Source organism: Pholis gunnellus (genome assembly GCF_910591455.1).
Source record: "Pholis gunnellus genome assembly, chromosome: 18".
Taxonomy (NCBI): Eukaryota; Metazoa; Chordata; class Actinopteri; order Perciformes; family Pholidae; genus Pholis; species Pholis gunnellus.
The window spans coordinates 11,657,256-11,667,581 of record NC_136545.1 but is presented as its reverse complement, the minus strand read 5'-3'; the positions used below and the strand labels follow the sequence as shown (position 1 = coordinate 11,667,581).

Below are 10,326 nucleotides of genomic sequence, written 5' to 3'. Positions count from 1 at the left end.
CCTGTGTGTCCTTGTGCTCAGTAAATACCTTTACCTATGAGGTTTTTCTTCGCTGTACACACTTAGTCTCTCCTGTTTATCCGTTTGTCCTTTTCTACATTTATCAAGGATTTCCTGCACGCCCCAAACCTCATAACTTCTTTTTTAATCAAATGTACAGACATATAAACTAAAACACTCCTGGCTGTGACTCTGTCTTCACATTCACATCAAGAATAGATGATGGCGGAAGTGGTTTCTCTGGCTGTCCTGTAGAAATATTTCTTTTTAATGGTCTTTAAGTGATTTATTCTTGGATCATGTTTTATTGTACATAATGGAAAAACAACAAATCCTCTGAATGAATAGACTTCATGCCATGAATTCAAATAAAAGGATTTAAATTGAACATGCAGAAGCATTTCTTTTGCAAGCATTTCATTTGAATGATATACTGATAGTATTTTATAATGTCACGTTTAACATTTGCAAAAGAGCCACCGTAGTTGCTGCATCTAAGGATACAAAGACGAAAAAAATAGCAAAAAACAAATGTAAAACTGAGACAATGTTTAATAAATAAACTCTTTTCTGGGATCAACTTCAGCTTTTGCCTTTAAAAACGTCTGAATGCTCTGAAGTGACTAAATGAGGCGTTTAGCAGATGGCCACAGAGGGTGGCAGCCCCTCAAAGACATAAATGGATGCAGTCGTTTTGGCTGTCTAAAAGCGTGACTGGTCTGACGGGGGTTTAGTGATGTTTCTTCTTCTTCCTGTTGGTGCCACACACAGTGAGTGCATTGCAGGGATCTGAACTTTTTATTTTTATAAATGTATGCAGCACAAGCCAGATTCAGGAGAGTCAGACTTACGTTACTAAGGACAGTGAAAAAACATATTGTACATCACAAGTGTTTTTACTCAGAAACTAAACTGTAGGTGAGTCATATTTTGCAGCTAAATGGGGAAAAAAAACATGACGTTGAGCTCTGTACTTGTCACAAATGATGCTGATAGATTCTCCTGCACTGCTGCGCTCCCGGTGGCTTCATGTAGTTATTTTGGTTCCACCTAGTGGTCTCCTTGAGTGCAACCACAGCAGAATATTTCCCAGGCGTATTGCTGCGAGATGGAGGACTGTAAGTTTGTATGAGCTATGGGACATTCTCCTTAACTTGATTAGAACACATTTTACTGCCTCCCAAATCAAGCTGGCATCCCGTTAATGTAATTGAGTGAAATGACAAAGGGCTGACTCAACAAATGAGTAATTGCTACCAATTAAACAAATGCACTTAACTGACTGGACGGTGATGAAAATGTTGCGCTGCAACAAGGCCGGCAGCTGGAGGCCTGTACTCTTTTATGTTCTTAGAGATGTGAGAAGCATAAATATCTCCAATACCATTAATTAATCCTTAACACGGGATCAATAACGAAAACAGACGTGTAAAAGGTCACTGGTCTTTGGTTTAATTGGTATTAAAGTTAAAACAGTAAAACAAGGCACGTTCAATCAGCGAAATGTGAAATGTGAAGGCCATGGAAGAAGAGAACGTAAGATAAAGGAAGTCTTCAACAGAATAAGAGCTCATAATGTGAAATAAAGAGCTGGAAGTCGTTCTGACGGGGTTTTTTTCTTACTCCCCTCCACACAGCTGCAGCATGATTGTGCGGTAGTCACCAGATGTGTCTCCCTACACAGTGAGAAAAAGATCTGTGAGACTTCAAAAAGGGACCAGTGTAGGGAATAACTGCAATCAGTGTCACCAATCCAAACTGTCAAAAGACCTTTTTTTTTTTAAAAAAAAACAGACAATTCAAATGATAGATCTTAAGATAACCATCTGAAATGACGGCGGTAATGCATTGAAGTCTTGTCACAGTTCAAAACTACATTAAGGCAATATTCTAATAATATCACAGCTGATGTATTGCAGGGTTTTTTGCTGACTTGAGTATTTCCCGCCCCCAGTGTTTAGTGCCTCACCTTGATGAAGGAGTGGAGAGATTTGCCATACATCTTCAGGAACTGCGCCTTGATGTCCAACATGTCGATCTCCGCCCTCGCAACCATTATTCTGACGAGCACACTGTCTGTAGTGCCCAGCCCCTGACGAGAGACACAATGTTCACATGGCGCTAGAGTTTATAGATATTAGGTACATAGATGGATTTCATTTCACGTTTCAGTACAGTAGCTCCATTAGAAGCATGAAATATTTACCTTCATTGATTTGTATAATCGCTCTGCAAAGAAAGCCGTCTTGTCCCTTATGCATTTCACTGTAAAGCAAAAACAAATCCCAGCAACATGAGGTGCAAAGCTCTCACAACATGGACACAATAAACTCAGTGGTGGAAGTGTGGAAGCTCGGTTTTAAAAGTGCAACAAACCTATGGCCAGAAAGACGTCCTCCAGACATCCAGACATCTCCCTCTTAATGCTGTCCTCAATGTCTCTCCCAGAAATCTTCTGGTACTCCTCGAACACTGCAGGAAGAAGACGACCGTCACACACTTCATGTAGGAAGATTAAAGTAATAAAAAAACGCTATAAATAGGTGATAAGACTCCTTTTTTGTTGTTGTTTGAATGTGTGTGTATGTGTTTTCCCGACAGTGAGGTAACATGTCTGACTGAAGCCTGGTGGCTTTAAGGAGATCATATTAATTGTATGTTTTCTACATTAATATATTCTAATTGTCTGAATCTCTGTTGATTTATTTCTTATATATTCAGACATGCACGTCACACAGCGTCGCACTGGAAAAGGGCCGAAAATGAGCACGTCCACCCGTTTGTCATGTTTCCATCACTGTCGATGGGAGCTGACGCCGATAAATACCCGTGACTACTGCAGTCATTTGTCTTGGGAATGAATTGCCAATTGTAACCGCAAAAATCCTAATGTTTGTGGGTGTGTTTTTGTCCATTGCGCAAGGGGCTTAATAGTGTGTTTTCTTCTAAAACTTCCACAAAAGGGTCAGTAAAATCCCCAGAGTCTGCTACATGGAGTAAAAGGTAGTATTTTCTTTTATAAACACAAGGATATGAAGTGTCTAGATTTTAACATGGTGTTTGTGAATGTGCTGTAAGTATACCTCGTAGCAGATGGTTTCGGTTCCTCACACAAAGCACCGTGAGGAATTTAACCTCGTCCGTGCCCCATCGTGCCTCACCAGCCTCATAGATATCCTAAAAATCACAAACGTTGAAATAACTGGGAGCCATAATTGAAACGCATACTTTCATCTGAAGAACCTGAACCCTTGCCTTGGCATCGAGAACAGCTTGGGCCTCGTCCACTTTGTCGCTTTCATCCCGGCCGGCCTGCGATGCAGAAAACGGAACAGCTTAACAGAAAGCCAGTGTAGGATTGCACAACATCGGAGAAGCGAAAAGAAAAAAAAAGAGGAAACGGATAATGTTTTTATGACGCAGAAGTGAGTGTTGCTTCCTCCACAGGCTATGGTTGATAAGGTTTTCACCCCAACTTCTTACTTTTTAAAAGTCATTTTACGCAAAATTTCTAAATGTTTTCTTTGTTACAAATCAACTCAAAAGGAAATGTATCATGAAATGCTTTAAAGCAAGGACGTGAATACTAAATACTCTTTAATTTCTCATTAAATTGAATCTACAATTTATAGAATGCTCTTCTTTGTGATCTCTAATAATGTGCAACTGAAACATTCACTCTGGCCAAAGCCAGAAGAGGTTCTGGGCTAATGTTTGCTCACCGTCAGTAAAGAGACCAAAACCCTCTGGAACATTCCTGATGTGTCTCCACACACAGCGTCTTCCAAGGTTTTTCCATATTCTGCCATGAAACGAAAATAAAATGCAAAGCACGTAATCAAATACTTGTTCAATTCTAACGACTATGGAGCAGAAAAATCATTACAAACTGACATAACGAGCCACCGCATACTATATGGCTTTCTATGAGATTAGTAAAAATAATGAGGTTTGGAAATCAAATATTTACAACTGAATACTGTTTCATTAATATTAAATGGGTTGTGATCTAAATTCACCAGACTGTTCGTATATAAAATGTACATGTAACACAAAGCACCACAAAACAATGTGTTTATACACATTGAAAGACATTTAAAACCACTTTCACAATATTTGCAGACTCACTCGTCACTGCAACCACAAAAGAACAGATACGCAAACAATAAACTGCCTCATAGGGAGCAGCAATGGCTTTAATGAATAATTTATGCCATCCACTGTTTTCTAATAACGGATGTCATTGCATCTCCAAATAAAGAACAGAGGCTCTGTCACTGATACACAATATCGAATATCATTCGCAACCCATAGGCACCGACCGACCGTACCACGACCCGACGTCATAAATTCTGCTCACGGAAGAGACACACTTACGTTTCTTGTAGAACTCATTGATGGTTTTTATTTCAGCAGTTGTCCTTGAGGCCAGAATATCGATTAGACAGGCCTCTTCAGTTCCAGCCCCCTGTTGATTAATTGGATTTGGACACGTGTTAGAAACAAGACATGAAGACATGAGGGTGTGATGCTTTACACTGAGAATATGAGACGTTTATGAACTAACGGAAATGTAGTTTGGTGGGATTCTATATATTCTTTAATTGTCAACAAATCCCAATAAAAAGTGTTTCTCTCTCTCAGCCCCAATTACATGTACTAAAGACATGTCACCAATACACACTTAAAAAAACAGTGCGGCCCTGTAGTTTTTAAGCTAACGTTACTCAAACAGGAGTGAATTGTGTATTTGTTGGGGGACTACTTTCAGTTGCGGATAAACACACATTTGATACACTGAGGAGTTTTTTCGGCAGCAGAAAGGTGTATGCAAGATTGACTAAATGAAAATGATTGGTTAAAAATGAACCACACTGCCCAGCTTCATTGTAATGAAGGAACATGTCACTCAGTGCAATGGTGTGTCTGCGGCACAGAGAAAGTAGATAAATCAGGATTTGGACGATACACAAACACTACTTGTTTGAGGGTGAATTCATGATCGGCTTTGGTCTTTTCATGGGATTTGTTGACGATATGAACAATACAGACGATCACGTGATCCTAAACTCTGACCTTCATGGCAGTTTTCAGCTCGTAGGCGTCATACACAGGCGCCAGCATCAGCAGACCTAGAACGACACACCTGAAGTTCCCACTCAGCTCCGAGGACAGATCGTCAGCCAGGTCCTGCAGGAGGACGGGAGCGGATGGATTAACAGAAAAAAACATCCCACCAGTCGTTCCAAGTACTTCAAAACAAAATTGTAAATCAAGTGGGGCATCTGTAACGAAAGCTAATTATCTTCACATTAAAAAAAAACAAGTAAATCTTGGCTTTGTGTTGGGGTTTTGTGCTGCCAGCGTGGACATGAGACATGACTTCACACATTCCAGCAGCAGGACTTGTCTCCACTAGAGGGTGTGGTTTCTGGACACAGTTTTGTGAAACACAGCACTCGCCTATGTGACCACATGTGGGCGTCATCATGTGTGCAACATGACTCACTCTTTCTGCCTGCGAGGATTCTGCCTTTTTTTTTCTTCTGCAGCTCCCTCTGCGGAACTTCCAGATAACTTTATCGACCTCTAACCAGACGCTGCACAGTGGGTTATTATCTCATTATGGAAATGCAATAAACATCCAAGTTCCCTTTTAGTTAATATATTGATCCATATAATCATGTAATGAAGAAGCGGCCAGTGGGAAGTGTACCTCTGTGGGTTCATCGTTCTTTTTATTTTATGGCAGGGGAAATTTGACTTTCCTCCAGAAGACAAGGCCCTCTCTGTCCTGGTCTTTGTTTACAGGGGGCTATTCATTTCTGCTTTACAGTTAATGGTTAACTTGCACATTATCAGCACTATGTTAGCACAGCAACCTCAAGTTAAAGACTGAGAGTGTACACAATGGAATAAGAGATGACACAGTCACTGCTGCTGCCAACAGTCTCCATCAAGGCTGCTTTTTTTTTTGTAATTCCTCTGGCGCTCCAGCTGCAGTTTCTCTGCTTCTGCTGCTTCATGCATGTGGACTGATGTTGAAAAGCGAAATCACAGAGGAACTTTGTTTCGCTGCCTTTGAGCCCAGCTCAGTCAAAACTCTCACCTTCCCCACTGATTGTTTGTAGGCCTCTTTGATGCGCTGCCTCTGGGCATTGGTGCGGTGTGCTAGGACCTTGGTGATAGCTTCCTCGTTAGTGCCTGCAAGAAATAATACAAAACAGAATCTCATAACCTGAACCGCTATTCACGTTAAATGATCATATATTCCTATTCTTGGAGAATCATTGAAGAACAAGAGTTCAGCCCCGATGTGAAGGACAAAGAATCAGGCACCAGCGCTGCGACCCTGGAGTATAATCTTAAACACACAGTTGTTTGTTTTCATCAGCATAGAAACCATCTGCTTCCAATAGCGCTCAAACTAGAGTCAGGCGACGATGATTACGCGAGCCAACCCTAACAGCATCAACATGCTATCCTAAATATCTGCCGATAGAGAAAGAAGTGGCATTGTTATGAGCTCCTGAATGTTTGTTAGGGTGTTTCTCTTCAAGTGGTGCATACCTGCCAACATGGTTTCAGGACAGTGCAACCCATAATGAGATTAATCTTCAACTCCATATCAGAAGTGAAGAAGAAGCTTTACAACACCGTGTGTGGAGGTGAGGCAAAGTACAACGGCGCTCTCAGCCGAATGGGCTATGAAAGCGGAAAACCTAAAGCTGCCACGATGACACACTGAATTTAGTTTTCAAACTTTCCTGGAGAGGAGGAGGAGAGAGGCCAAAGAAAAGAGTCACTTTCCTCATGGAGGCTTCGTCTTAATGACACAGTCGAACACATCTTTAGCTACCGACGGTTTCTGGATCACTCACCAGTTCCCTTCATGGCTTCTCTCAGACTCTGGACATCAGCCTCGGCATTGAAACCGGCCGCCTCAGTCACTGCTCCACGCTTTCCAATCTGATCATAAGTGACAAAAAAATGTCATTTATTTATTAATCAGAAAGACACTTAAATTCCCCTTTCACTAAAAAAAACGTGTGTGCTTTCACTTGGATTGGTTTGACCTTCGCTGTGCGGGAGGATGTATGTGCAGTTTGACACTAGAAGGCTGTTTTCACATGTTTCTGAAAGAGGGAGAACGTTTCTCTCTGCACGCCTTTCAGCGTACCTCCGAGTTCAAGGTGTGGGGATTTAAACCATCCATAGCACATCAATGTACTGTTCACTGAAGTAGGAGACATCTTGTGTCAAGCAGTTGAACTTTTGAAATGAACGATTCTGGATTTTTCTAAGAAAGAGTTGTGCTTTTAAGAATTTGTAAGTAGTTTATTGAGTTTTTTTTTTTTTTTTTTCAAATGATGTGAAATGTATTTTTGAGTCACTCATATTCCTAATCCTAATACATCAAGTAGGATAATTTCCACAGCTGGAATGGTCAGTTTTAGTCTAAATCAAAAATACCAAAATCATTTGACACTGCTTTATGAGTTTTTGCATTGATTAAACGTGATAAACATCTGACGATAACATTGAACTGCACGGTAGTATTAAGAGTAACATCAAGAAAAAAAAATGCAAACTTAAAAAAGATGAACATTTTCATATTTAATTACAATGGAATTATAATAAAAGATGAACATTTTCATATTTAATTGCTACCCAGGCATGTCCAGTGCACAGTCTCTGCTGGTGATGCAAATAAATGTAAATACAGTTGATTATATGGCTATTGTCTGTTCAGCTCGATGGAACACCAGCTATAGGACGGACTCACCGCTGCCATTGTAGGAAGAATGAGGATTTTCCCAACTGGAGGTGCAGAAAGCTACAAAAGAATAAATACATAACGTTAGTTTTGTCACTCGCACAATGAAACACAAAAATAACTAATTCAATGCAGTAAATTGTTAGAATGTGACCCTCATTTAACCTCTGATCAATATTGTATGCCGTTAGTCTTAGAGAGGGTTTCCGTAACACACTTTTGGTCATGGGCTCCCTCGTGTCCCTCGTCTGAGCGGCTCGTCCCAGGAGCTAATCTCAATTAGCTGCTGTTTGTTTGGACACACCTGTATTTACTCCACTGAGAGCAACTATGGAGGAGTTTCCCTCCTACCTATTTTCCTGTTGGTAGGGATCAACTTACCCTCTGATGTATAGTTATCATCTATCTGTCAAAATCCATTTAGTTATTGAGAAGACTCGTTTAGTCGACACGATCCTTTATGTTCTACTTTGACAAGACCTCCCTCCATTTTCACTCGAGCACAATGGAGTTTTCAGACAAAAACGTGACACCTGTCCTGGAATGTGAGAGTGGAGACACTTACTCTTCAAACACAGTGTGTGTAGGTCACCAGCCACACCTGAGTGGTGTAAATACTGACTCCTACAAACGCTTCACAACATGTGTGTGGACCACAGATGTAAATAAACACAAAGTGGATCCTGTTTCTAAAGCAAACATAGTGTAAATGTTATGAAATCCTCTTCTGAACAAACAAAATGTGGGTTAGCTCCACGTGTGAACCACATCAGTGTGTTCCAGTTCACTTTAATTGTGTAAATGTGTACATTGTGTGTGTGTGTGTGTGTGTGTGTGTGTGTGTGTCGGGGCTTGAAGGTCATTCACCTGTCAAAGCTATACCTGGGATAATCCTGAATGCAACTGTTTAATCTCAAACGCATGATTTACTGGATATTACTATATTTTATGACGTCAGCAAGTTCATTGGATATTGAGCAATAGTGAGAAAGTTTAGTCCGCTGTATCCTATATTAAAAGCCAAGACAGAAAAGGCTTTACCATAGTTTGCAAAGTTATTGAAAATGAAATGTGTTCCCCAAAATTATAAAAATCTACACTATGAGTTTCCGGATAGCTTGGTTGGTTTATTTAAAAAGCTGAGAAAGAGTCGCATTCAAAGTGATTCAGGAAGCGGAGCACTTCTGAACAGTTGACTATGAAGTTGGTGGGCACACCCTGCAGACGGAGGATTAACCGCCTCAGTCTGCGCTCCACTCCGCCGACACCAATAACTCAAAACACCAAAGAAACAACATGACTGCCCGACCCCGGAACAGCATCTTACCTGTCCTGAAGACAAAGTATCCACGTGAAGCCCGTCAAAAGGTGAAAGCGTCAACGTAGCAGAAGACTAGAGTTTATATCTTACAGCTGCTCTCACGTCCCACCCACTTTGATACGATTTCTTTGAGAGGATCCTCCTTTCACGCTGCATTCACGGAATGTCGAAGCTACAACCACTAAAGGGAAATACTGTACTTTTTACTTTACTGCAATTATTTGACAGCTTTAGATACTTTACGAATTAAACAAGATGAATGCACGAATATGAGAATTTGCTGCTTCTAGTTATTTCTTATTGTTTTTAATCATTTTGAATTGTATACTATTGATTGGACAACACGAGCATTCAAGGTGTCACTTTGAGCTCTGTGTAGCCTAATTGTGACACATTTATTTTCCGATTTTTTTACAATCCAAACAAAACGATAGTCAGCCGATACACCCATAATGAAAGTGATAGTTTAAAAAATGCTTCACCTCTACCAAATAAAAACAGCAGACCACAATACGGCTTTTACATTAACGCATAAGTAATAATACTCAAATAATATAGATATAGATAGCAGGCTATAACCTTCACCTTTTGCTATTAATACTTAAAGGGGCAAGTTTTAGTGGCATTAAGTAGTTTGTGGCAGGTTGCAACCAACTAAATTCCACTAACTGTTTTAAAAAAGATATATAAGATTTCAAAAACAAATGAATCCAGAACAGATTTAGAAGTTATTTATAATTTAGATATAGCTAAATATTGTTTCTAGAGCAGCAAAGTCACTGTATAAAGTAATTAATATCTCACTGGAAACAAAAGTAAAATGTCAATATCATAAGATTTCTGAATTAAGTTTATAAAGGATGAAGAACACAGACATCATCATTCCTCCTGTCTTCTGTCCACCTGGCTGCTTTGTCTCAGCTGGTAGTGAAGTTTACAAAATAAAAGCTTTCAGCCATCATTCATGCTGTGCTTGTGTAAACATAGTGGTTGTGGCCGATTTAGGTTTCACTTTTGTTTACATGTTCACAGATGTATTGATAAAGTATTGGCTTATTACTCACAAATATTGTATTGCATGTACAGTAACAAGCGTAGTTGCGGTCAACTCGGAGTATCCTTCATTTCACCTGGTTCACATCCCCACAGCTGCATATCTGCTCGTGCTTTGTGCGTGTGTTCTTAGTTGCGGGTAATAATACACTGATTAAAACATAGTTATAAACAT

General features: G+C 40.1%; 1 protein-coding gene across 1 annotated transcript; it reads right to left on the bottom strand.

The window, feature by feature from the left end:
- Window positions 1–1,429: 1,429 nt before the first annotated feature.
- On the bottom strand, window positions 1,430–9,231 carry anxa4 (annexin A4). Its single transcript, XM_079179029.1, has 13 exons — window positions 9,105–9,231; window positions 7,787–7,837; window positions 6,882–6,969; window positions 6,110–6,204; window positions 5,077–5,190; window positions 4,378–4,468; window positions 3,723–3,802; window positions 3,256–3,312; window positions 3,084–3,177; window positions 2,377–2,472; window positions 2,207–2,265; window positions 1,970–2,092; window positions 1,430–1,676 (listed from the first exon to the last, which is right to left on the bottom strand). Exons 2-13 carry the CDS (start codon window positions 7,793–7,795, stop codon window positions 1,620–1,622), a joined length of 963 nt encoding a protein of 320 aa, XP_079035155.1. The 5' UTR covers window positions 7,796–7,837; window positions 9,105–9,231; the 3' UTR covers window positions 1,430–1,619.
- Window positions 9,232–10,326: the final 1,095 nt, after the last annotated feature.

Coding starts and splice junctions, on each gene's coding strand:
- anxa4 (XM_079179029.1), bottom strand. Junction 3,313..3,722: donor TTTTGGTCTCTTTACTGACG/GTGAGCAAACAT, acceptor TCTGCATCGCAG/GCCGGCCGGGATGAAAGCGA. Junction 2,266..2,376: donor GGACGTCTTTCTGGCCATAG/GTTTGTTGCACT, acceptor TTTGCTTTACAG/TGAAATGCATAAGGGACAAG.